This window comes from Perca fluviatilis, chromosome 9, assembly GCF_010015445.1.
Source record: "Perca fluviatilis chromosome 9, GENO_Pfluv_1.0, whole genome shotgun sequence".
Taxonomy (NCBI): Eukaryota; Metazoa; Chordata; class Actinopteri; order Perciformes; family Percidae; genus Perca; species Perca fluviatilis.
Genome location: NC_053120.1, coordinates 22,501,239 through 22,529,209, shown reverse-complemented (window position 1 = coordinate 22,529,209; position 27,971 = coordinate 22,501,239). Strand labels below are relative to the sequence as shown.

The window sequence follows — 27,971 nt, the reverse complement described above, 5'->3', positions numbered from 1 at the left end:
TATACCTCTGCTTACCACATAACAGCTCACAGTTTGTTGTCCTGCTTTAACATTCACAGTTTTCTTACATTTAAAGACACGTTAGCAGTGTGCTCACCGAAGAGGCAAAATCACCTTTGTTCTTAAGCCACTCATTTTAATAATTGTTTAAAATTGAATAAGTGTTTGGAGGCAGATGAACAACCAAAAATGAAACCATATTGATCAATATCTTTATTATTTACAATAGGCTTAACACTGATAAGCAAAACTTCACAGTAATATAACGTGAGCTTTAAATAAAAAACAAAACAAAAACACAAAATATATATATTTTGTACAGTAAAAAAGTTAATGATAACATCTCTGCCATTTTATCCCTGTTTTAGATTCACATATTCCATTATTTTGTGTGTTGGTTTACATTGCACTCGTACAACTGAAGAAGTGGCCTTTGGTATAATGATGTGTACACACATTCTCCAAAGCTGTTCTCCATAACAGAGACAGGAGGGGGGGAAAACAGATATACAGGATAAATGCAGCCAACATAAAGACAATGCAGAAGACTGACAATGAGAATAAGAAGACATTTGTGGTCAGTTCAAATATTAAACAGGGTCAGTTCCAATATCAGATTTGAGGAAAACACATGGGTATCAAATAAATCAGTTGACTCTGTAATTATTGATTGAATATCTACATGTTTTATTTCTTTAAAAACAGCCCAGAGTGGAAATGTGGTAAATGTTTTCTTGATAAGGCTTTTGGGGAAACCTGCTCCACAGGGATGCACTACAAATCAACAGAAACTTCATTTTTTAGACAAAACCTCTGATGGGGCCAGATTATGAGACAACAGAGCAGCTTGCGTTTAGTGCAGCAGACTCATGTGCCTTTTGTTAGAGAGGAAACATAACCAGATGTGGCTGCACTCACAGTGTTAATGGACACTAATACATGGCCTTAGTAACTGAGTATCTAAATACATAATCTTCATAGACAAAGTGCACCTTTCAGTTTAAAGTTTGCATCTGACCTCCAAATTACATGCTGTAGTGATATGCTTATCACAATCTCATGGTAAAGGAAAGAAAAGAAATTAGTGTTTAATGATGGACATTTAATATTTCCATACCTGTGAGTTCTTGCAGTGATACTGTACTGTATGTGTATAATCACTTGTTCACAAAAGGCACCAAGAGTCATGAAAGAAAAGATGATTGATGCATTTTTTTTGTTGTTGCCCGTGTTATTTGAAACTCACAGTGAATAGAATTAAATCATCAGGTTTGTCTCACAGGATCCTGTTTGGCATTAAACTGGACATAAATACTGACACACAACATGAAATGATGATACGTAATGCACCACAACACAAGTTGACAAAAGTTTACTTGGCAATCCATCAAGTGTCATTAACAGGCATTTTGAAAGTGTTATGGACCTGCAGTGTTTATAGATTAGATTTTGTAGTTTTCATATGTGTCATTGAACCAATGTGTCTGAGGCCTTATCCAGTGTACATTAAGATGTGCGCCAAAACAAAGAAAGTTGTGTGAGTTGTGTGCGCTGTAGTTTTGTTTGTGCTCAAAAAAAGTTTCTGAACTTAATTATTTAGTGTGACCAAAATTAGAAATGGGGCCATTAAAAAAATTACAATAAATAATAAAAGATGGCACCTTAAGAGATCAAAAGAGTCATGAAGATGAATATTCGACCGGGTTCAGAACGGAAGAATAATACATTCATAAAGCAGATATTCAGATCTGGGTGGAGGAGCCTCAGTCTTATGCGGTACATCTCTTCAGTCAAAAACATTGCTCTTTATGCTGTGACCACACATACATCTTTTGATTCCTGGATATGAAATAAATCAAATATTTACATAACTTTTTCTCTCAAAATAGGTCTGTGCTTTTAATTAAAAAAGAAGAAAAAAAAAAACAGGAATAATTTAAAATTCAAGTTCATACATAGACATTCTAAAAAGCATTTTACTTTGAACCAAATAATGTACAAATCGCTCATGTGCTGAAGACATACTGCAGTTTGCTTTTTGAGAGATTGGTACTGTGTGATTAGTGTAAAGTAGGTCTCTGCATTTCGCAGTGTTCACACATGGAAGAATTTGAGGCACTGAGGACACGACAAGGCTTCAGGGAATCCAGCACTGTCCGTACTCAGAAGGACACTTATAGAACTACTGTCCCAATTCACCTGCACATGCGCTACCCTGTGCTCTCCCCTCCCCTATCCTCCACTCTTTTATATTCCATCACACAAGGAAGAAATTCCGTGTGCAAAAATAACTGGACATAAATATTGAAATGCTTTAGGAGACTGGCAAATTTCCCCATTTATGTGGCACTGTGTTAAGGTGTGAACATGAGTCACGTCATTGAAGCGAAGACAAATGCTGTGCATATGATGAGACACCCTACGTTAATTCATCATGTTTTAGTATTGTGGGGAATAAATAAAATAGATTCATATAAATCTTTTTTTTTTTATAGATTTGATAAGCCTGTATTTGGCAAAACTGAAACGTACACGTTTCTTTAAGCTTATTTACACACTTGTCAAATAAATGCACACAACTTGCCAATGATGTAAGTGATCCCTTCAGTCTTTCTCGACAGTCACTTTGTGTGGACACGTGGGAATGTCTGCACCAAAACAGTTGGATTATTCTCTAAAAAACAAGGCTTTAAACTTATAACAACAAAAGCAGTTTTGGGGAGATTTATAATTGTATCACATTTGTCGATCTTCTTAAAAATACAGATGGTCATGAAAATAAAATGAAAATAAGAAAAAAAAACATCTGCACACAGAATAAAAGTGTCAAATTGAGACCCCAAAACCTTGAATCCTGATGATGTTTCCGATCCTTTAGAATACAATGGCTTTAAAAAAAAATGGCTTATGGTCACTCAGTTTCCCAGACACTGAGCAAAACACTCTACTGCAAAACGCAGTGCACCCAACTGATGATTCACTCATTTGTAAAACACTGTTCGAGCTGGGTCAGTGAAAACAGTTGTCTAGTATTCTCAGTAAGGCTGAGCACAGCCACCATCTTTCTTGCTCAGTATGTGACAGAGTGAGAGATAAGCAGAGTGAGCTTCGACTTTACCTACTCTCTGGGCTGGCTACACACAGCTGATACACTTGACATTCATTTAACAAAGAGGCTTTTATCATGGCCAGGTGGAGTCATGGAGCTAAACATTTTATGGTGTGACTTAAACCACATTTAATTTGGTATAAACATTTCTGAATATGTACAGGTCAGAGCAAAATTAGTGTCCACACTGGCATTTTATGAAACAGTTGTTTGTAAACAGTAAAAATAATAGATTTTGTAGTGATTTCTCTGAGGTACTTTAGAGATTCATCTCATTTCGTCCCCCAAAAAGCTGTCAAAAGAATCTGAAAAATAAAAAAAAGGGAATATAAGCATTCTGTCGTGTAGTCAGGGGTGACGGTTGGTGGTGTCACAGTGGCTACCTCTGTACTACGTCACTAATCTCTTTAATACAGCATTGCAGGTTGTCCAGTACAGTGTTGGGCCCCACACCGCTCAGCCCACCTCCTGAGGACGAGGCCCTCAGTTCCTGCAGGCTGAGCTCCAGCTTTCCCACTGCCTCTCGGAAGGCAAATTTGTTCCTCATCTGAGGGATGCAGTCCACATAACCTGAGCAGTAGTCTAGCAGCTGGTGGCCAGCGTCCAGCACCTGGCTGCTGGAGGGGCTTTCGGAACTGGCGTGGAGGGCGCTGCTCAGGCACTCCGCGCAGTCCAACAGGGCCTCACGACTCACTCGCTCCAGGGGCAGCCTCTCTGCCTGCTGCCTGGTCCGCCGCAGTGCCACTTTGGAACCGGCAGACGGTGCTGTGTGTGACGAGGCGGCAGTGATGGCGGCTCCGTTGGCCATTGTGGTGGGAGTCGTGTTGGTGGTGGCAGAGCAAGATGAGGAAAAGGTGGAGGAAGATGCAGGAGGCACTTGTGGTGGTGGCACTGACGGTCTGCCTGTCATCGCTCCTCCCGACATTCGCCCTAATCGGTGACCTTTCAAAGTGTCTCCGTTTACTTCCACAGGCGCTCCTCCTACCTGCTCCTCTCCGTCGCCGCTGTAAGAGTGTTGCAGGCTGCGCAGGGTGGGAGGGGGAGGGGGAGCACACTTGGGTTTTACAAGTCGCGGCCTGTCCCGGTCCGTTTGGTGCTCAGACAACAGTTTGAAGCGGTTCCCCTGAGAGTCTAGCCCTACTAAGTGCACATCAGCTGGGCTATGTTTCAGCGTGGGGGAGATGAGGACTGGAACTTTGTGGTTGTGAGTTGGTGCACCTGCTGCAGCTGATGAAGCACTCAAACTACAAGTCTTAGAGGGAGATGACCAACTCTGCTGTCGATCTAGTCCTCCAACACTCTCCTCTCTAACCTCCCTGACCCGGGACAGACTGTCCGATTCCCCCACCTCCCCCCCAACCCCTGGTGCCCTCACCCCTACAGCAGCGCCCCGGGGTAATAGCTTGGCTTTGGGCCTTTCCCTGATCTGTGCAGTCCCCTCATCCAGCCTCCTCAGCAGAGTTTCTGAGGGCCGTGCAGCGCCATTCTCTGGCTGGGAGGTTGTGGAGGCAGTCCTCTCTAGAGGGGGTTTAGCACTGCGGTTCCTGGGTAAAGTCAGAGCCATGCGCTCCAGGTCTGGCAGCCCTGCTGACATGGAGGAGGTAGAATTGGACCTAGGGAAGGGTTTAGGCCCTCCAGCTATACTTCCACCCTCCTCTGAAGAGGCTGTCTTCCCTGTCCGTAGGCCCAGTGTCTTTTTGATGAGTCTAGGGGTAAAAAAACCAGCCAACCCACTCCAACTGCTGCCACCCGTCACCTGTGAAGCAAGCCCGCCACCAGAGGGTTTCTGTCCAAAAGCGGCCCCACAGCAGCGTGACTGAGCCTGGGTAGGTTCACCATGGGAGTGAGAGGGAGAGGCGGAGAAACCACCAAGGCTATCAGACTGGGGTAGAGGAGGAGGAGCGCTGAAGTCAGCAGTAGGCTCATATTTCTTGTGAGGCTGCGTTTCCATCTCCCGGAAAGAACTGCTCCTCTTGGGTGGTGTCGGGAGGTTCTGTTGGAGCTGAGAGGATGGTGAGGAGGAAGAAGAGGAGGAAGATTTCTTCTTTATGAAGGAGCTAAAGAAGCCAGTCTTGCGATCCCGTGTAAATGTTCCCATATCCTGCGCATCATCTAAAATGCTGCCGGGAGATTTATCTCGTGCTTGCTGTTTTCTGGGCAGAGCCGGAGAGCTGCCTGATCGGCCATCCCCTCCTAACAAAGCAGAAGCCCAGCCTGGAAAGAGAGAAGAGAGGGCTGGATTAAAACAATGCAACAAAGCTGGGCTGAACTCATCAGGAACACAACTAGCTTTCTTAAAAGGTTGCTTAATACTTTTCCAGAAACAGGTAATGAAAAACACTGCTCTGAATCCCATTAGTCTCTCAATACACTTGCCTATACATTCATGTCACTCATTGCATCAGGCAATGGTGTACTGTTGTATTATGAACCCCCCTCCCCCTGTTTGAAAGCGGTTTCTCCTTGGGGACTTGTGAGTAAAGACATTCCAGGAAAAGGGATGGAAAGTTTTCAGGCCATGAGAGTCATGCACATGCAAACACTAATTTAATGATTTACAAACTGCTCTTGTAAAAGATGGGATGATGAATACACTTCTAGGATTGATGAGAACACATGCCAAATTGAAACGGCCCAACCCGTTACTAGGAGGGCTATGGCAAAGAGGGAAATGCATGTTCATAGTTCTGTTTGCCTTTAAATCAAAACACACTGGTGCACAATCTTCTCTAACCAGACGATGAACAAGGACTTACGGAGGAGAAAACAGATAACTCTAACCCGTTGGAACTACAAAAGTTATGACATGAATAAGGGCACGAATAGTTCACTCAGTATTTCTTACTTGGCATGGTTCTCTCTTCGATAGCATTTGCATGTAAATATAAATCATACAAACAAGAAATATTAATACAACACATTTGATATGAACATGAAGTAAAACTGTGGTTGCAATCTTTGTGCATTCATTAATATCAAACATTCACTTGATGTTTTATGAGTCTTGCCTTGTGCATGCTTCATGACATTGTGAAACATTCTGCATGTTCACAGTACCATTTTTATTTGATTTATGACTTCATGAAAGCTACTCTTCGTAGCACTTTATTGGTGAATAATTATGTTCATGGAACACAACATAAAACCATAACAATATGGTTTCAGTGGCAGAAGGTAAAAAAAAGGCAAACCAAGACAAAGACAGGGGAAAGACTGTCTTCTTCACACATCAGGTAAACACACAAATTAAACAAAGTTTTATTTTTAATATAAAACAAATAAATAAGCAATAACTTAAACGAGACAAGACAAACAGACAATGTTATGGAAATGTAATAATAGGGTTAGCAAATTTTAATACATGATTTGTATTGATTGAGATATGGGAATAACAGTATTGCAACAAACAGGACAAGACAGAATATGAGCTTGATCTTCATTCCATCACAGACAACAAATATTTTCGTGTGTGTGTGTGTGTGTGTGTGTGTGTGTGTGTGTGTGTGTGTGTGTGTGTGTGTGTGTGTGTGTGTGTGTGTGTGTCATGAGGAACAATGGTTCAGTTGAACATGTATATCATTCAATATATTTGTGTTTGACAGAGAGTGACCCCATGGATAACATGTTAGGTGAGCTAAAACTACATTTATAAGGCTTTAGGAAACTGAAATCTTTTAAGGTTAATGCTAGAATTTTGTTTTTTAAAATACTATCTTTGCATGAAACAAGTGTATCCTGGCATAGAGACATTTTATTAATAGAGTCAAATCATAACAGAAGTTATCAAGACAATTTTCATATAGAGCACGGCACTGGAAATGTCAGTAAAATTAGTAACGGCAGGATAAATAAAGTATTCACTCAACATAATAGATAATAGTTAGTGTACTACATGATATTGGTCAAAATAGCAGAAGCTTCACTGCAGATACTGCAGTATTTTTACAATTCTTTTATTATTTTAGTTTTTGTGGAATCCATCTTTATTCTGTGTGTATTTATATTTCATTGTTCTATCATAGTTATGTTTTATTTTTATCTTTAACATATTATAATTGGTGTTGGATGACATGGACATGAGCACTCAAGTATTACGGTTGAATAAACGGAACATCTTATAAATCAAATACTTCTGAGTGCTGTAATTCTCGGCCAGTTTCTAGGGACTATGTCAGGCTGCGCTTGCAGATCTGCCTGGATGATCGACCGGATGCCAGACGCTGCACCAGTGGTCAGTTGGTAAGGAAAATCATGGCACATCTTCTCAGGCGGCGGGCTTGGCGGCGCTGCAGTTGACTCTGTGAATCTGTGTTCTCTGGCATACCTGCAGAATCATAATGTGGTGGATCTGACTGGTTGGTAGTAAGGTAGGCATGTCTGGCTGTACCTGAATGACTGTGCGTGCCGTGGTCAGATCGTCCGTCGAGTCCACCCTCAATGTTTTCCTTGTTTTCTGTGTGCTTGTGGGGTGTGCGAGATTTCGAAGGCAACAGGGGCATGTCGTGACTGAAAGGGTGCAGTGGTCCACAGTGACCAGAAGAGGCCGTCTTACAGAGCTCCTCTGCTACCTCTACAATGAGCAAAAAAAGTAAAAACAAACTCAGAAGTCAGTCACATTCCAAATTTAAACCAACATACAAACATTTGCTGACCAAATAAACCTACATTAATTTACATGTCAATGTTTTATTCCTGATCAAATGATTAATCAAAGTCAGCCTTCTGAATTAGAGTTTGTCTGTTCAGCCTAATCAGTGCAGCGGTTTTAGAAGCTTTATGTTTAAGCTGCACAAAAGACTGACAGTTGAATTGCCAGCTGAAGATAAGCTACATGTTACTTTACCTTCAGAGATGCTGGAGTCATGGAACATTGTTTCAAAGGCTTGGTGGATCTCTGCAAATGAAGGCCGGTCCAATGGGCTCCACTGCCAGCCTGGTAGAGAGAGACAAAATGGCATGTTACTGTAAGTACAGTATTCAACAAGTATATATGACTAATCTGGCCTTTCCCAAATTCTGTAATTCCAGACTATAGTTTGAAAGTGTTTTTTTCTAATAACGGAATGCAGTGAATTATGACATAAAGATTTGACAGAAATCTAGGAAAGAGTAATGCTTTTTCAAAGCTGTCAACCTCTATTCATGTCTTCGCAATGGAGTAAAACCACTTGGTGAATAAGTAAAAAGGTAGTTAGGATAGCTACTACTCACATGCTCTCATGAGTTCATAGACTTTGGGTGGGCATCCCTCGGGCTGTTCCATGCGGTAACCTTTCTCCAGGAGGTCATAGACCTGAGACAGATCAATGCCAGGGTATGGAGACATGCCATAGGTGGCAATTTCCCACAGCAGCACCCCGAATGCTGAAGGAAGACATTTTTAGGGGACCAAACATTAGCGCATGGGAAATGAGCTACAAGAGAGAAACCCTTAGTATGAAAGTGTGCTCATGCATTGCTCACCCCACACATCTGACTTGATGGAGAAGGTGTTGTATGCAAGGCTCTCTGGTGCAGTCCACTTGATGGGGAACTTGGCCCCTGCATGGGCAGTGTAGGTGTCACCAGTCATCAACCTGCTCAGGCCAAAGTCTGCAACCTTCACAACATGATTTTCTCCAACCAGGCAGTTCCTCGCTGCAAGGTCCCTGAGAGAGGGATAGAGAGGAAGAGAGATATTAGATTACTCTGGCATATGAGGTGGACAAATATGCAAGGAAGGCATATACAAACACAAACGCAAACCTAGAGTATCCCCTCACCTGTGTATAAAGTTCTTCTTCTCCAGGTATTCCATGGCAGAGGAGATCTGAGTGGCCATGTACAGCAGCACCACAGCGTTCACCTCCTCCTTGTCACAATCTCTCAAGTAGTCCAGTAGGTTGCCGTGTGGCATGTACTCTGTCACGATGTAGAACGGAGGCTCCAACGTACACACACCTGTGGGAGAGGCAGCAGTTAGAATACCGATGCCAACAACCACTAAGAGTCAATGTGTCTGCAGAAGTCAGCTCAAGAGTAATTTCAGGAGGTCAGAATGTATTGAGGTAACATTTTTGTTTTTGTTAAGGCACAGTAACTTGTTGGTAGAATCAGCGGTGTTCATAGATACGGACCTAGTAGCTGAACGAGGTTTGGGTGTTTAACCTCCTTCATAACTGCTGCTTCTTTCAGAAATTCTTCAACTTCCATGGTGTCCTCCTGTCATTATGGAAAATAGGAAAAATGCAAAAGAAAAAGAGAGGAATTTTATCAGTGGGTTGGACAGACATAACATGAGTAAAGGAAGGAGACAATCATACGCATTACTAAAGTCTGCCTGCAGGGGGCGATCTATGACCACATTTATAATTCAGCTATCTACAGTAAAGATCAGTGAAATTAAATGATGATAAAAGGGACTTCTTACCTTCAGTGTCTTGACAGCCACCGTGAGGTTGTACTTTTTCCACACTCCCACGTACACCTCCCCATACTGGCCTCCTCCCAGCTTGTGCTTCATGGTGATATCTGTGCGCTCCATCTCCCACTTGTCGTGGATGGGTGACACACCGTACACTGTGGGCTTATTACATTTGGGGGCTGGGTAGTGCAGGGTGGTGACCAGGCCATCGGCTACAGTGGAGTGGTGGTGGACCAGCTCGGCCAGGGTTGCAAAACGGCTCTCAGACGTCACATACACCTGAGGGGGAGGGGGAGGAGGAGGCGCGTGAGGACAACGGAAAAGAGGAAAGGATGAGGAGAAAGACAAAGTAAATAAATGCTGTCAAAGTCCTGACACAAACAACAGCAAATAGCACCACACGTCATCTTTTATCAGACAATTCAAAAGAGTATCATAAATATGAAGCATTATTCCATTGTCAACCACCCTAAACTCTTCACTCTACCTTTCCATCAGAGGCTGTGTTGATTCGGTAGTGGTAGACTCTTCCCTCATAGCGGAGAGAAATCGACAGCTGTCCGGGGCTGCTCTCGCTTTCCCGGACCAGGAAACTGCCGTTGATGAGGGATGAGAGCAGGTACTCAGCGGCGCTGCGTGACACGGGCCCATGGTACCAGCTGTGCTTCTCCAGACTGTTGACAGGCGTGATGTAGTTGGAGGGCACCCAACCCTGGCCGTTCTTAGAGCGCACTTCACTCCACTCTCCATTCTGGTTGTAGCCCAGCACACGCAGCTTCTCACCTGGACATAGGAGGGGCAAGTTGTAAGACTTGATCACATACATGTTATCAGCTGCAGCATGGACTGGTGGTTGGAAAGATTTATATGCTAAAAGAGCCACACGTTCATGGTTTTATCTCACCCATGTGTACTGCTAAAGTGCCCTTTAAAAAGAGACTACAGCTAATCAGTACTTGAAAAAAACCTTGCAAGCCATTTTGAAAAATGCCTACAATTTAAAATGTGAAGATAAAAATTCTTTAATCATGAGTTTAAAGATATGGTGCTTATATCTGACGCTGATTACAGGATTACATTCAGTTTTCTTTCGAATTTCATGAGATACGACATAGAAGAGAATTTTTCATCATGTCACAGTGTTGACCATCATGCCTTGATAACCGGTCATGCACTGAAGAGAGTCATGGATACGACGTGCCTCTCACTGAAACTACATCAAAAGCTATGGAACAATGATAGGGTTGGGTGAACTGCATATCTGTCATAAGAGGCTAGGCAAAAACAGACATGTAGTGACATGGTCTGTTGTTTCTGACTCTATCTCTGCCTGTCTCTGACGTCAGTGTGGGAGAAATGAATGAGCAGAGCGGCTGATGTGCTGGAACACTGAAGGGAGGCGGCGCATCATCAGTATAACAAACAACACTGAATGAAGCACTGATCAGTCCTGACAGGCTGATGGAGATTTGGAGAAAGAAAAGGGGCAGTGATTGGCTGGGTGTAAGGGTATGGCAGAAAGCAGACGCTCAGTCAGCCCGGGGAGGGAGGAGGAAGTAGCAGTCTACCTACCTCAGACAATTAAATTTGATCCAGGTGAAGTAACAAATGAATGCATTTAAAAATGCTCATCAGACGCAAAAACACTGCACAGCAGTTGATAATATTCACACAACTCTGGAAAATGATCACGGCAGAAACTACTTGATCTTTAGCCGCGAGGTAAACAGAAGAAATATGCCGCTCAAATTACAAAGCTATCCACCATGTCGCGCAGGGCTGGAGTCAATCTGAATGCGGCTTTAGGCTATCATGACTCGGTCACATAATGCCTTAAAACTGTGAGACATAGCAGAGCTGCAGGTCTAGCTCTTAAAACACTTTATGCTAGCAATCCACAGAACTACGTTAAACAGAGATGGTTATTCACATCCAGCCCACCAATCCATCAGTCTCCTCTGTGTTGTAAATTTTGTTGGAGTGGAAACACTGACTGCCTCCCTGCCTCACACTGGGAGCCATGTGTGCCTGATGCCGGGCTCTGGTCTGGCCTAGCCTGGTTTGACCTGGCACAGAAAAGAGACAAAGATTAGCCCCAGACACGGGCCTGCTAAGTCTCCCTCTCTGATCAGCCCCTGCCTGCTATGCTCATTCACCTGTTATTATTACAGTTGGGGGTATTCCATATTAATACAGCGTTAAAAGGCATGCTGGGGTCTTTCCATGTCACAAAGCAAAAAGCGGGACAGATAGGAAAAGTGCAGCGAAGCCCGGGAGTGCACATGTGCTCGCATGTGGGCAGGAATCTCAGACTCACTCCATGAGTCAGGGTCTAAACATCATTTCCATCCCAGGCAGCTGCCGTGGAAGTCTTAAAACGCTGAATAATTAACACACTCTGCCACGTTTAATGCTTTAGATCGGTTGGGGAAATAAGCCTGGCTGTCTCTGGATAATATTTTGGAGGATGTTTTAAGCTTATTACTCGGGGGAGAGCTGGTTGGCCGTTTAACAGCTACTGGTTGAGATAGGAGGTTTGGACTGAAGAAAGTGTGTCATGTAGGGAGGAGTAAGAAATAGTGAAAAGATTAAGACATAGTATCAGCATCAGTGCTATTTACTCATGCTGTCTGGTTTCAGAGAACATTTCCTTGCTACAAGCTCTGCTATTATTTTTCAACTTCTGGACTAGTGGATTTTGGCACCCCCCAAAGAGGTTTTAGCCAGCGCCAAAGGAAAACACCAGCGCCAAAACCTCTTTGACTTCCAGCAGTCATCGACAACCGCCATATTTTATCGGATTCAGATGTGAAGCTAGCAATAATGGGATCTCAGTTTTACAGTCCAGAGTCAGGCTGTACCGGACTCTCTCGGCGACCCTGCTGCCCCGGGGACCGTCTATAGCAGGGGCCAGCACAGCAGCGAGGTGAAGCTCTGCTCCCGGTTGGAGGAGGAGAAGCTGCTGTCAGGTGTGGAGCTCTCAGCCGTTCGTCGGAGCTCCGACTGCGGTCGAAGGTGGCAGCGAAGCAGATCTGGGTCCGTCCGCGGTGGGCTGCACTGCCGTCCGATATATTTTCAGTTTCGTAACCGGTTAAAAACTCGTAGTGGCATTAAATAGAAGCTCACTTCCATGTTTTGGTACAGTTGGTTTTCACACCTGATGCGAATTGACAGGAGTATGCATGAACTGTAGCCTACTGGAGACCACCTTTTCAAGTGGACTTGGGCATGGATCGACCAGCCGTACCCAGGTACGGTAGGCAACGTTCACACTTATCAAATGAACTGGACTTTTGGGTCAAGTGTGTTGAATTGACACCTGCCTCCTGAATTTTGTGTTTTCCTTTCACATAAATAAAAAGACGTTTCCACCATAAATTGGTGCATAAAAATGTATCGGAATGCAGGAAATGAAGTGTTGGATGTTCAATATTTGCTGGGGGAGGACTCCCAGATCCCTCGCATATGTGTCCCCCGAGGCCCATTCTGAGCCAGGAGAAACCCTGAGGTGGTGTAAAAGCAGTAAAGTGTAGTGTGAAAGAGGAATGCGGAGTGTGTGGGCGGCTGACAAAGAAAGCTATAGGCTTGGCGTCAGATACCAGCAGATGACAGGACAGGGTAAAATTATAATGACAGTTGGGTAAGCTCTATTGACACACAACATTCCTCTGGCATTACTACACTTTTACAAATCAAACATAATTTCATCTAGGAGTTGCTGACATGCCAATCACAGACACTGCCTCAAGGAGATTAGTGATAACTCTTTGCTACATGTAAGGAAATCCCTCTGTTTTGTTGCAATAAATGTCAACAGTGTTGCTTAGAAGGCGTGGTTGAGAATCATCCATGATATGGCGAAATCTCGACAGGAGTAACATCATGTAGCTAAGCCACAACCTTCGGTGATGATCCATGGAAAGAGTGTACTGGAGGACTTTTTTCATTTTTACAGGAAAATTTTAAAAGCAACAATTAAGTTACAATAAAACGGGCCTGGCTCAGTTTAAAAACTGGTTTACAGCAGGTTCCTGTTCTGCAGCAACATAGAACACAACTTAAACACATCCACACAAAACATCATTATTGACTAGACAGACAAAAATAAAATAAAACAAATACGAAAAAATTAGACTAAAAACAATACATGAACAAACAATCACTTTTTCAAATATATATGTGACAAGTCTTTAAAGTGTTGTTCCAGCACATAACGAAAAACGTTTTTTTGAAGTTGTGAGGGAGTTAGCAGGCAAACAACAACATCAACATAATTAGTTGTTGCAATCAACTGACAGAGAATCAGAGAAAAGAAATGACAGTCATGGTTTACCTTTAGTGATGCTGAGCGTGTTGTCTCCGCTGGCGACAAAGTCATAAAGTGCAACGAAGAGGTTAGGGTCGCTCTCGGCCGCCCCCAGCAGGTTCTCCTTGGAGCTCCAGCGCACTGCCTCCGTCAGCGCTGCAGAGTCCAGGCCGAACGGCCGGTGGAGAGCTTCTGGAGGAAGAGAAGGAGGAAGGGTCAGGGAGAGAGAAGATAAACCATAAGACAAACGTGACTGAGAATGCAACATCATTTGCAGTGACAAAAACTCATAGCTACAATCGCAGAAAGAACACATGGAAACCCATTACAATAAGTTGGTTTGTGTCCAATAATCAAAAAAACACATTGAAACTGATCACAAAAAGCAGTTGTTGAGGCAAAAAGTACTTGGTTAGCAGGGTAGCTGAGTCAAGACTGATGTCCTCTAACCCAAATGATACAGATTGAACTATAATCCTAAAAGCAAATTTTGCAGATCGTCTACCTGTCAGTCCAGGCTGTTTCTCTTGCCTGAACCCTGTGTGGCGATGACGGCCGCTCAGAGCCGTCCACTCTTCCTCAAAACTGCTGTTTGCCTGCAGGCACCTCAAAAGCATTACTTTAACCGATCCACTCTCTGAGGAACACTGTTATCACTTGCTGTACGCACAGAGGCCTGCGGTGTCTAGCATAAGCCAGGTAAGCTCTGAGATGGGAGTGGTTTTGTAGGTGTGTATATATGGAGAACAAGAGGGAGGAGCTACAACATTGGGGTAGGAAAGATTCTCTCTGCACACGAGATGCAGTGATTACCATAGCTACATAACACACACACACACACACACACACACACACACACACACACACACACACACACACACAGATGAACTACTACATGCGTAGCTACACACTCAACAGCTGCTGCCAAAGTTACTGCATGTCTGGACAGCTGCTGAGCGAATGGGAGGATGGCGAAGGAGGGTGGCGAAATGGAGGGACGGAGAATGGAGAACAAGTACTGCAATACAAGTAAAATGGAAAGGCTGTTACATAGCATGTTTTATCTTTAACAATAAAGGTTGACATTAACCTAGTGATTAACCTTAATTTTTTTTAAACTAATAACTTTAAACAAACAATGTCCTTAGTACATGCACAGGGACTAATTATCTACTCTGACAATAGAAAACAGCATCTGTAATCTTACAACTCTATACTATTACTGAAAGAAATGACGGATGTGTTTACATTTAATTTCACTTGCACATTGTTAGTGTAATCCAAAACAACAGCCTTGCATTGCCTTTTTATGGTTGTATTGTAAGCTGTAGTTTATGGTGTACTGTGAAGGATTGCATTATCCTGAGTAGTGTTTTATATTTTGTCCATGTGAGCAAAATATAAAAAAAAAAACAGGAAATACAGATTTTATTTTAGTCAAAATGCAACTGAATGGTTAAAGTTGAAGACTAAGATTATAAAAATAAGCACATGGCTATGATTTGGAGAAGAGAAAGACAAGCTGCTACCACCTCCACATTCAGGCAAATGTTTAACAAGGAAACCAGCTGATCCATAACAGTTTCTGTAATGCAGCTTTTACAGAAAACTATGTTTGAGACAATATGACAACACTTGACATCCTTCTCCTTAGCTCAATATTGTCTAGTCTGTCCACCATCCTTCCACTCTTCCACACACACACACACACACACACACACACACACACACACAACTTGCCCACCTTTGTTCTGGACCAGCATGCACTGCAGTGCAGCACTGGCCGTGACCTGGCTCAGCCACAGTTCCCAGTACATCTTCTGCCCTGGTCTAGTCAGCTACCAGTCCCAGTATCCAAAGAAACACTGATTTTCTCGATCCGCTGTGCTGACTCCAAACAGTTGTTTTAAAGCTTGACTGTGTCTACGTAGACTGAAAAGCACAAGTGTACATTCTCCTGGAGCACACGCTAGTTCTCTTAACCATGTCCTTTTACCAATGTTGTACGCAAAGCAGTTAGAGAGAGATGGAGATCATCCCCCAGACAAAGTATTTACCCACGCTGTCCTTGAATCAAACCGCCTAAACTCGTGAAGTTACAGTAGTGACTAGCAGAGTTCCTGCTGGGAACTCCCTACTAGCTTTGATGTGGTCTAGGGGAGTCAAGATTTCCAAGGTCCATCTGGAGAGCAAAGACATTCATGACTGATGTTCTCTGCGGTTAGGCGCACTATAAGAGATGGCAAAACGTGGCAGAGAGAGGGAGCGAGAAAAGCATGCGGTAAGGGGGGTGTATGGTATGGAGGAAAATTTTGTCTAATGTGACGTGTGCATTGTGTATGTGTGTGTTGTGGGAGTGTGTGAGGCCTGGACCAGCAGATGGCTGGTCTTGTTCCCCCTGTGTTTGTGTGGGTGTGTGTGTGTAAATGTGCATGACTGCAACTGCTGTAGCCAGGCTGAGCCAACTGTCAGAGCTGCTCCTCTTACATAGCTACATATCACATCACTCTTCCCAGGAATGTTTTTAATGAAATAGTGATATTATGCCACACACATTTGTCCAAGGTCCCGATCTGAGGAATCTCTATTACTGTCATCCCAGACAACCAGTAAGACACAAAAAGAAACTCAGTCACTGATTACTCAAGTACCCTAAGGCGCAAATCACATAACCTGATTAAATCAAATTGTTTTCACAGCATGATCCAGTTTCATTAAGTCGATCATATTTCTTAAATTGCTTCTAAATCCTTCTTATGCCAGACAAAAAGCAAGATGCTGTTCCACTTGGCCAAGCTCAAACCTCATGTGCTGGATCGTTTGATTGAGGGAGCAGTTGGTCTGCGTGGGGTATGTCGTGTGCCCGTCCGGGTGCCTCAGTGTGTGTGTGCTGTGAAGAGTAGCACATGTGCGTTCTGAAGAAACGACAGCTTTGTGTTGAGTGGAGCAGAGAAGGTATTTGCAAGTCTGAGGGGCACGACAAGCCTGCACCCCCTAAGACAGCTGGGACAGAGGTTACCCTGGTCCTGAACACACACACACACACACACACACACACACACACACACACACACACACACACACACACACACACACACACACACACACACACACACACACACACACACACACACACACACACACACACACACACACACACACACACACACACACACACACACACACCTTGGCTGTCCCCCACAACCCTGCGGCTTCCCCTGCAGCTGTTTGTATGAGTGTTTGCCCCCATGTGTCCATAAAGCTTTCATTTCAAAAACCCACCACCTTGTGCCAAAGTATTAAACAACACAATAACATCATGTACACGCCCTAATTAAAAACAACACAGACCGTTTCTGAAGCCCATGACCAGCGAGGTAAGGATGTATTTTTAGCGGCTGGAGAACAAAACATAGCAGAATGACATCCAGAAATAGCTCTGCAGAGCACATAGTGATGGTGGTACGGAGATAGATGGCTGGCTGCCTGCAGGAAGCCCTAACAAAAACCTGAGACAATGCCACGGATGAGACCCACATACACAAGACATTACATAAGCCTATAAGCCAGGACAGATCAGATCCTGTGGCAGAGTCAGGAAAGGTGAAGAATACAGAAGTCATATATATCAGAAGGAGGGCAGGAGCCTGAGAGACTGGTTTACAGGGATCTACTTAATGTTGTATTCCAGTATCAACATGTATTTGTCTTCTGATATCCACTGGTGATGATCACAATCATCACATTGTGCCTCACTGATAAATTATGTAGGGCTGGATCAGAATATTCTTTTGATGGGTAGGTATTCGATTTTCAATTTGGGGATTTGAATATTCGTTGTTTTTTTGTTTTTGTTTTTAAACGTGCATGCAGGTTTTCTCTGGATTAAGCTGCTAGCTAAAAATCCGCTGGCTAATTTATGAAGCGCTATGTCGTCCATCTCAGCCAAGAACGGATAAATGTTGTAGAGGTCTGTATGGGTGTACTCTGTGGCAGCCTGATGTCGTTTTCAGGCAATTTGATAAAAGGTAAAGATAGTATGGCCGTGCATAATGCAAATACAGTGAGGCACCGGCCGGCTGAGCATTCATTCACAAATGCTGTGTCGGTGTCACTCGTGTAGACACATTTAGCCGACGGCCGACCGTTGACAGAAAACCCCGTCGATATGATCAGTCGCGTCCCCGATGTCCAAAAAACTGCCACAGAACAGACCAAAAAGACGAGAGGAGACGAGACGTAATACATCTCTATAACAGCAGGCGACGCTAATCTGTAATGTTGCCCAAAAAATGAAAACCGGCAGCTAATTGGACGAACGCGTCACATGGGTTTGTTTTCTCCGGAAATTCTAAGCCAGACTGTCATGGCGCCCGTTCAGAATACGATCTCATGTTGTACTAAAATAGTTCACTGAAACATGTTTCTGAGAACATTTAAGCGAGAAATAGGCCATGCAGTTGCTGAATCTGTCTTCATTTCAGCTCAACAAAGATTTTCGTCAGATTTTGAGAGACTCTAGTCACCTCATCCCGCTCGTCATTTCCGGGTGAGTCCCGACTGCCCTGCCGCCGACCGAACATGTCAGGTCGGCCTAAATGAACGCCGACAGCCCCTCAGACGGACGACGGCACGGGACACACCGAACAGATTTGAGTCACTGACCTCACCAGACTGTCCCACGGCCGATAATCGGCCTGGTGTGTCAGCGCCCGGCAGTCCGGCAAAAACGCAGGTTTTTCCATTTGTTTGCCGGAATGCCTGCAGCTAAAAGTTAAGTCCAAATCACATTGGAGAAAAGCAACCCGATGTCAACCTAGTGTGGAAAATCATGTAACGTTACCGGCTATCGGTCTCGTCAGTGGCGGCATGTGAGTCCCGTAACGTTACTGTAAACAAGTTTTAAACCCATGCACTGAACTGCCCAATTTTGTGTACCAATAGGTGACTATGTTCTGCAATAACAAAGCAGTCGCTTCATCTCTCCCTTCGTCACCTTTTATTTTCTCTCTTTTTCCGTGAAATAAAGCTGCCTTCAAGTGCAGTTGGAAATGTTTGTTTCCCCCGCTGCTGCCGCCGCCACCGAAGCTTCGAATATTCGCTGTTGAAAAGCACCGAAGCGTTGAAGCTAAAAAAAAAATGGAATTCGGTACAGCCCTAAAATCATGTAACAGCTCATTTTGTTCAAACGGACACAAACATATCATGTTTGCAATATCACCGATGGAGATTCAAAAGAAATTTCAGGCAAGGCGAGGACTCAGGTCAAGTTAGGTCTATTAATATAGGACCTAATATGTCTGACTGCTTTACAATCTGAACAGCAGAAGACACTAACCCTTCATTACCCTGGAATCCAAAAAGGAAACACAAATTTTGATCAGAAACAAACTCTAGGACAAGCAACAAACAGAGAGACAGTTATTTCAGGGCTTGAATCCAAATAGTATGTACTAAGTAGACCGTAGTATAATTTTGACAGATGCCCGTCAATCAAACAAACACAGCCCATGCATTGCTCTTCTTAGATCTTTTAATGCAGTATTTCTATAATGAAATTGTTTAAAATCACCACCAATCCACGGAAAATACATTGTATGTTGTAATAGTTTTTTTGCAGAAAGATTAGTTGGTTGTCCTAATAGAGTAAATATTAAAAAAACTATTAGCTGAACTGCATGTAAGTTAACACGCTTGTTTCTAACATGTCGCCGAAAGGATTTATGAGCAACCATTCTACAGTTTGAGAGGCAGTCCATAGCTGGAGAGACAGAGGAGAGTCAGTTGTTCTTGAGGACTGGACAGAGGACAATAGCCTCATTAATGACACATTGTGTGTGTGTGTGTGTGTGTGTGTGTGTGTGTGTGTGTGTGTGTGTGTGTGTGTGTGTGTGTGTGTGTGAGTGAGTGAGTGAGTGAGTGAGTGAGTGAGTGAGTGAGTGAGTGAGTGAGTGAGTGAGTGAGTGAGAGAGAGAGAGAGAGAGAGAGAGAGAGAGAGAGAGGACTGTTTTGCTTGCGGATATCAGTATACACTCGATAACCACATACATGTATGCACTTGTCTTCTGCCCACAGTTCACACATGTCCACACCGGCAGATTCAGATGTCTTCTCCCTAAATCCAACCCCTGCCTTTAACGCATCCTGGTGTCGCAAACCCCTCTGAGTAAGTGAGTAATTATACACGCACATACAGGCCGGCCGCTACTGCAGAAAACGCCCGCAAAAGCTCTCTATTCAGTTCTGTCTATACGGCCACCATGTCGGCTGTACATGGGAATATATCAATTAGGGAGAGGACAAACACCAGTCTGAGCCTGAGGGCCAGTTAATCATCCTGAAATGGAGAAGAATGGAGTCCTAACCCACAGCTCATCCTGCCCTGTCCTGTCCTGGCCCTCTCAGGGCTTGTTATGGGTTAATAATGGGCTCTAAGTGCTTCCCTCTAGGTGTGCTAGCAACAAAGCTAAGTGCTCCTTTATGTGACAGCAGAGAGGCTGAGTAGCATATGAGGACTGAAAACTTGTGTCAAAACTAGTCTGGTCTGCTTCACATTTAGCGTCAATTCTATATTTTAATAGACTAATTACAGTTTGATACAAACAAAATACAGAGTTAACCTCCTGAAGTCATCCAGGCTCTCTGACCTGTTTGGTAGCTGTGCTTAAAAGTATCATTCAGTCCCTGGGATGTAAAATTTGAAAAAGCAAAAACATGTCTTTGGATTGTTAACAAGTGTTTCTACTTTAGCCTTGCTCAATCCCCAAGTTAAAAAAGCGTGTTTTTCTGTCCAGCAAAAGACCTACATTTGCACAAAAGTACACTGAATGGAAATATTACACTGATGACTACAGTAGATATCAGAACACTGTCCTCATTGCAAATCTGCCTGTTCTTGTCCAATACATTATGCAATATATGAGGATGACGTAAAATGTCTGGCTGAGGTGTGTTTATTTTCTCAACCCCCACAGGTAAAGAGGTGCGTTCCTCCCAGCAGGTCTTTCCAAAGCCTAAAAAAATAACACTCTCCTTGCTGCCATCTTCTTTCTTTGTAATGAGGGTTTACAGAAGCACCCGAGGACTAATCTTGATGTCTGAACAGCTCTGTGTGTGGTGTTGTTAAGCTGTGCCAGGGTGTAGGTTTAAGCTGCTTTACAATGACTCTGTTTAAAAGAACTGACCAGAGCCCAAATGGAAGATTTTACTTCCACTGTGCTCTTAGTCAGATAGCTGAGATGCCTCTGGCTGCTAAACCAGCCCAGTGGAGAATCTACATTCTATGTAGCCATGCCAATACTCCTCTACTCATCTTATATAAGGTGTGGGAAGCTCTAGGGACCTCACGATTCCGAGTGCAACAATGAGATTATAACACGATTATTATTATCAACGCATCAACATTTTTGTAGGGCTGTGCAATTAATCGAATTGTAATCGCAATTTTGATTTTGGCTTCTAACGATCACAATAAAAATGTAATCGAGAAAAACGATAATTTTGCACATTACGTTTTGCAAGTAAACTCTTATTTTAAACTCTTGTGTTCTGAATGAAAAGAAGAAAAAAAAGTTCAAACGGGAAAAGTATTAAGGGTAGTTTCACAGTTCACTGTTTTCACTGTTGATTTGTGTGTAGACTGTTTTTAAAACAAAAAAATGCGACATCATCCCAAAAGTCAATGAGTAATCGTGTTAAATAATCGGGATTCCAATATTGACCAAAATAATCGTGATTATGATTTTTCCCATAATTGAGCAGCCCTACATTTTTGATTTCTATAAATGAAGTATTTTTTTCTCAGTATAACTACTTGGTACTTTTAAAACACAGCGTATTTGTAATGATCCATAATTTAAAAAAACAAACAGTTAAGGGACTTCCAGTTTCCGTTTGATGGAGTAGGTAGGTACCAGAGGAGAGGAGCTCAGACAAATAACTTTCTAAAGACTTCTTAAACCTCCAGCAACGGGAGAGACAGAGAGAGAGGGAGTGAGTGAGTGAGAGAGTGAGTGTGTGTGTTCGCGCAAGTGTGTGTGAGTGAGTGAGTGAGTGTGAGTGTGTGAAAGTGTGCATTTCTAGCCAAGTCTCCAGCCTGCAACCCAGGAGATAAGCAGCAGTGATAATGCCAGCAACAGAGGACTGATCCTGGAAGTGAATCAATGCTTTACAGACTTGGCAAAGGGACTGTCCCCCTTTCCTACCTCTTATCTAATTTTTTTCCCGTTGCACCATTGCAGCTTACGAGTAAAAATTGTGACTTAACGAGGAGCCACTACAAAAATTTGGTCAGACGTCTACACAAATTTAAAACACTTGGGGTTTTTAAGCTGACAGATGCAAGGGATAATTTCACCATCTGTACAGCCAATCACTCCCTGTTCTGATTAATCCTCACTCTTTAATGATATAAGCTACAGAGATGAAGCCAAGGAATAGAAACTAGGCCTGTGGTTTCAGGAACTACAGAAGGTTGACTGGTAGCAGATGCAGAGAGGCTCAAGGGTACAACCGGGAGTTTGGGTACAGAAGCACACAGTCACAACAAAAAAAAAACGTTGGGGGCCTGTTAAAGTTTTTAGAAGCTTCAGTAATTATTTGTTCATTTTCTTAAAATAGGACTGCAAAAAAGATAACCCTCCGAATTGTGTTTTCAGTGCAGCAACATTAGATTATGGCACATTCTGTTATGAAGCATTATGAATGAATGAAAATGTTGACTCTTCTTAGATAGATTTGGGATTGAGGCCCATCGCAACAGAGACAAGGGTTGTAGACAGGCAGGACTGGTCAACTGCAGAGGCTAGCCGCAGAGCCTGAGGCGGGGGGGATAGGCAGCTAGTGGTAGTACAGGGCAGGCTTGGGATGAGGATGAAGGCACAGAGAGACATCAATTATTTAACACGCACAACCATTACAGAGTGTAAAATGGTACATGCAGTCTTCAGACATGAACAATGTCTGATTGTGTTAAAATTATCTGCACAGAAACACTCTTCAAATACATCCATCTAATTACACTTAGTACCAACTGTGAGACATCAGTCAGACTCATCAGTTTTGCCCTAATTTCTAGCCAGTTTCACCCAGAAGAGTTGCGGCCATGGCTCCTCCTAGTGGTTAATGGCAGTCACTAGGACTGACTAACTAGTTTTTTTTTTTGTTTTTTTTTAAATCATGAAATCCTCTTTACTCCAGGATATTATCTTTTAAAGCCTATTAATATCTCACCCATAGCTTCTGAAGCATCTGAAACTTGATTGTCCCCAGATATTACAGTGGCTGCTGTGAGACATAATAGCTCACAGAAAAGTGGATTTGTCTCTAATCTAATTTCACCCGTGATGCAAATCAGCTTACGTCCTTGGATCCTGGATCCAGGCATCTCTCTTCTCCTCTGGGCAGCTTTAACAGCGCTGCACTTTAGGTACAGCCAGCTCTTCGTTCACTATTAGTGCTGCTGCCAAAAAATTATTCAAATCCGTTCATCTGCCCCAATTTCTATGATCTGGGTAGAGTAAAAATAGATTAGCCTATTGCTTTGTTGATTTTATAAAAACAAACGTCAGAAGTACCTTTACCAGTTCTTAACTATCAACCTATGGGAAAGTGCAGCAGCACAAATATTGGGCCTACTGACCTCAGCGCCACAAGAACCAAAGCAAGGTGCGATTTCTGTTTATTTATTTGTTGTTTTTTTTCCTCAAACGCAGAGGGTGAGTGAGGGTTTTTGTTCAGTTTGTATTTCTCTGTTTCTGTTCTATTTTTGCATTTAAAAAAAAACAAAAAAACAAACAGTACCTTTACCGGTTCTTTAGATAATCAATACACCAATCACTACGACTCATCCAGAAGTTTTACAAGCAAGACGTAGGTTTCATTGACGAAAGACAAAATAGGAGACATGTTAAGGTGACAATTACTGAAATGCAATACATTCTAGTGTATCCTTAATGAGGCCAATTTTTCAGCTTTTTCTCTGTCTCTCCACTGCAGTGTGTGTATCAGATAAACCCACTGCAGAGATGGAGATCTCTGAACTCCTGACAAGGCCTAACGGGTGGCACCATCAATATGTTGCAGCCACTGTTTCACAAATACTGCACTTCAAACAATACTCGGAGGTGGCTGTCTGGCCAGCTCCCTTTGAATCAGCACTGAGGTGGTCTGCTCCCCGTCTGCCTTTGTTTAGCTCAGTGTTTTCTAGCTGGCCTGTCTGTCTATCCGGTGTAAACATTTTCTTGCTCAGAGACAGAGATGCTCAATTAGCGATGAGCTGAGGAGAACTTCTGCACACCTGAGCAAGGGACAGGAGCTGACTCGCCTTGCCTAAAGTGGTGAAAGACAAAAACAGCCCAAAGCTGGAAACTACAGAAAAATGTCACTACAACTGAGGAGAGAGACATGCAGGGGACACTGGGTCAGGCATATTAACAGACAATTTACACCAACGGCCTGCAGCCTCGTGTTTATCCCCCTAAAATGACTCAGTGGTTTCAGGCATACTGATAGAAACTCTAGTAGGCGCATGTGCACAGGACATGCACGAATACTCCCTGGAAAGACAGGCAGCGACACAGGCATGAGATCAACAGACAAAAACAAATTCCTCATAGACTGGCACCTTTCAATTACATTTCAAGAAGGCATCATTTAGCCTCTGAAGTATGCTAGTCTAGTTATAAAAGGGTTATGAAGCTGGATTAATAAAACCCCTTCAACAGGTAGATCTCTGGTAGCTTTCTGTAGTAATGACTATGAACTGAAGCCATTCCTCCTATGAAAACAAACACTAATAGAAATTAAAAACACACTATAACTCTGAATTAGATCGGTTGTCAAACCAACACTTTGTCCTTTGACTCACAACTCTACTACCTGTTCTTGCGCTTCCTTTTGCTGTCGTGGCACTTCCACTTCCCTGCATGGGATCAATAAAGTTTATCTCATCTTAGCTTCCTCTTGACAAGACCCAGTCACACAATGTCACTGTAAAATTCACAGAAATCAAATCTGGCCATCTTAACAGTTCAATCAACACTATTTCTAAACAGATTCATTAATCGATAAAAAAATTTGTTGATTCTATATAGTGATTAATCCCATGACTGCCAATGATTATAAATTCAAGGAGCTGCTCACTTATATTTTTTGTTATTATACATCATACTAACATTATCTTGTGGCTTCAGGTTATACTACATTAGCAGCTGCAATACATCAATTTGGGATTGTAACGTGCATATTGTTAATTTACTGACATTTTATAAACTAAATGAAGTAGTTGACAAATGATGGCAATGGTTTGTTTTAGCCCTAATGCACACTGACTTCCTAACAACCAAAATAGCCTCCTTAAAAGAACAAGTGTGAATTTCACCCACAAAGATGTGCAAGACAAAGCTGCATCATTATCACATAAATAGACTGCCAGAAAAAAAAGGCACTTTGATAGTGGAAGACAGAGTGCACAGTCCCAAGCTTCCTTGCTTAAGAGTCTTTGTTCTAATATTGTGTGCTCTGGAGAGTAGCAGTCTCTTTGCAGAGTGGCTGTGTGACTGCATCCTGGCTGCTATAAAAAGGCCACTCCTGCCCCGACATCGGAGAGAACAGAGAAGTGCCGGCACTGAGTGGTGTTGCACTTAGTAGGTCTGTCTGTCTGTGTGTGTGCTTCAAGCTAAGGAGGATTACTTTTGAGATGTGAAAGCCAGGAATCGAAAATGTGTCCCATTCCAAAAACCTTGCACTTTTGATGTGTCCTTGCTCACTGCAATGTTGTAAGGACGTTGGGTCATCAGCACAAACTAGGAAAGTTATGCCAGTAGTTTAATATCTATACAGCACAAGTGAAGTGACCATCCACAGGAGAACAGAAGTAGTAGGATTAACAAAGCAAACTGCAGGTAGACAGACATGAAATATCCCACCAAGTTGTCCAATCAAGTCTAACATAGGATGTCATAAACACACACACACAGAGAGAGAGAGAGAGAGAGAGAGAGAGAGAGAGAGAGAGAGAGAGAGAGAGTGTGTAAAGCTAAACATGTGTGGATGCTTTCTTGATTTCCATGTAAAACATATTGGAGTATTACAAAAAGCCCTATATGAATAAAATGCATTACTATGATAATATTATGCACGCCACCAAGTAGTTACCCTGTCATTACCGTTACTTATAAGCCCAGATCAGACCAACCCTGCCTAAGGGAAAAAAGGTTGGGAGAAAGGAGGCAGCCCATTAAGTGCATGGAGGAGTTACTGCTGGGCTATTTATCCATGTCTCATAAGAAAAGAGATACAGTAGATCTTTACTGTTCTCCATGACTAACATAACAAAACCAATGCATAGCACTTGCTCTGAGGCAGTAACATGGGTGATGGGAGGTACTGCCACACCTCTGTTTTGTAAGTGGCTATCTATGACTGTTAACCCACATTATTCATATCATACATGAGTTATCTCATGAATTCACTGATCCTGTGAGAGAATATACATATAGTATATTAAAATATAATCACATAGGAGTAGCTTTAAACTTTGTTTGCATGAGTGCAATCATATAATGACAGAAGGTGACTTCAATAATTCACATGCATTTCCCACTGGATCAAACTGTGCAGTCAGCTTGCTGAGTGGGTTGTAACAGTAGACATCAGACAGGGGATGTAAGTGAGCATGTGAAAACCACTAGGTATTGTAATGTGAGCCTGTGGTGGCTGCTATAGTGAGTTAATGGGGTGGAATTGTTACTCAACCTCCGAAGGCAAGAATCACTGTTTACCAAACCAAGTATCACAAAGAGGGGCCTTAAAGAAAAACATAACTAGCTAACCTCCGGTCATGACCCTTAGCTGAGCACAGAAGACTCTTCCTCCTTTAAAAAACACTGTCTCTCCTTTGAGGAACATATATGGTCACATGCAGCACATATCTGTGTCAAATCTGAGCAATTTAGTTATTCATCTTCTCAATAAATTGCCCCCATTGTATACACAAGACAATGGACAAAATTACACTCACACAGTAGCTAAATGATGAGACATAGAAAGCTAAGGTTAGTTGGCAGGGCTATTTCCGCTAACGCGTCGTTGTCAAACTAGCATGGACTCTGCTAGTAAACGCTAATGCAGCAAACAAATATCAAAGTAAAAACTGACGGCTTCATCGTCACCCACACCTCTTTTATTAACGTGGCTCTCTTGTTACCTGAATGCAATGTGAAGATATTGATCCCTGGGTCGGGCACGTTGACTGCAGCAGCCCTGCCTGGCGGTGTCCCGGTGCTACTGCCGGGTTCTCGGGGTCTCCTCCCGGCGCCGCTCCCCCGGTTCCCCTTCCCTTGGTGCGGTTGGGACGCGTGGGGCTGTGGTGGCTGGAGTCCGGTCGATGTGCTCTCACCGACGCGGCCTACCTGCTGTCCCATCCCAGTAGTTTGGTGTAAGGACGTTTGGGACGAAGCGAGCAAACCCCCTGCGCACCTCTGGTTCACATCCCCCCCCAGCTGGAGCGGCCTGGCCCGAATAGTCTTCCTCAATCTCCTCCCCGCTCTTCTTTACCGAGCTAACGTAAACTAGCCCGTATTAGCTCGCTTGGCTAGTCTGTTAGCTAACCTTAGCATCAGCGAAACCCACCCACCCTGTCTTTAACAATAAAATCGCAACCCCGGCGTGTGACAGCGATTCTCTTTATTCCAGTGATCTGGATGGTATCCGAGCAGAAATTAAAGGTGCCTGACGAGCGAGACTCGGTCAAATCTGGAGCTTTTCAGAATCGTTTTGCCGTTGTCCGGCCGCTACGCGCCCCCTCTGACGCCGCCATCTTTACCGCAGAATAGAAGATGTGTTGCACAAGGCGGGGCTGTCACCGTGATCCTCCACCTCAACCAAGCACCAACAACACCACAACACCGGGTCCCACCAATTCCCGAGCACCAGATTCCAGCGGGCGGGGGTCCGAAGTGGGCTGTCAGATCTCGGCGTCCTTGAGAAAATGCAGAAAAGCTTAAAGCACCACTATCAGCTATAGTTTTGTCAACTAAGTGTTAATATACACTAATGAGGGCTTCAATATATTATTTTAAATGATCTGCACTATAAATCTGTAATTAAGATAATAGTATGCAATTATTTAATGAATATTTAAACAGAAATGC

At 43.2% G+C, this 27,971-nt stretch overlaps 1 protein-coding gene across 5 annotated transcripts; it reads right to left on the bottom strand.

Annotated features, from left to right (window-relative positions):
- Positions 1 to 200: 200 nt before the first annotated feature.
- Positions 201 to 27,662, bottom strand: abl2 (c-abl oncogene 2, non-receptor tyrosine kinase). Of its 5 annotated transcripts, none has more exons than XM_039812091.1 (12): positions 27,026 to 27,662; positions 13,846 to 14,010; positions 10,000 to 10,295; positions 9,519 to 9,791; positions 9,226 to 9,310; positions 8,872 to 9,049; positions 8,573 to 8,757; positions 8,321 to 8,473; positions 7,953 to 8,042; positions 7,497 to 7,679; positions 5,955 to 5,969; positions 201 to 5,323 (listed from the first exon to the last, which is right to left on the bottom strand). In XM_039812091.1, exons 1-12 carry the CDS (start codon positions 27,240 to 27,242, stop codon positions 3,489 to 3,491), a joined length of 3,675 nt encoding a protein of 1,224 aa, XP_039668025.1. In that variant the 5' UTR covers positions 27,243 to 27,662; the 3' UTR covers positions 201 to 3,488. The 5 variants fall into 5 exon arrangements, with proteins under 5 accessions (XP_039668025.1, XP_039668026.1, XP_039668028.1 ...); XM_039812092.1 differs by having other exon boundaries at positions 13,846 to 14,007; XM_039812094.1 differs by lacking the exon at positions 27,026 to 27,662 and adding an exon at positions 14,324 to 14,512.
- Positions 27,663 to 27,971: the final 309 nt, after the last annotated feature.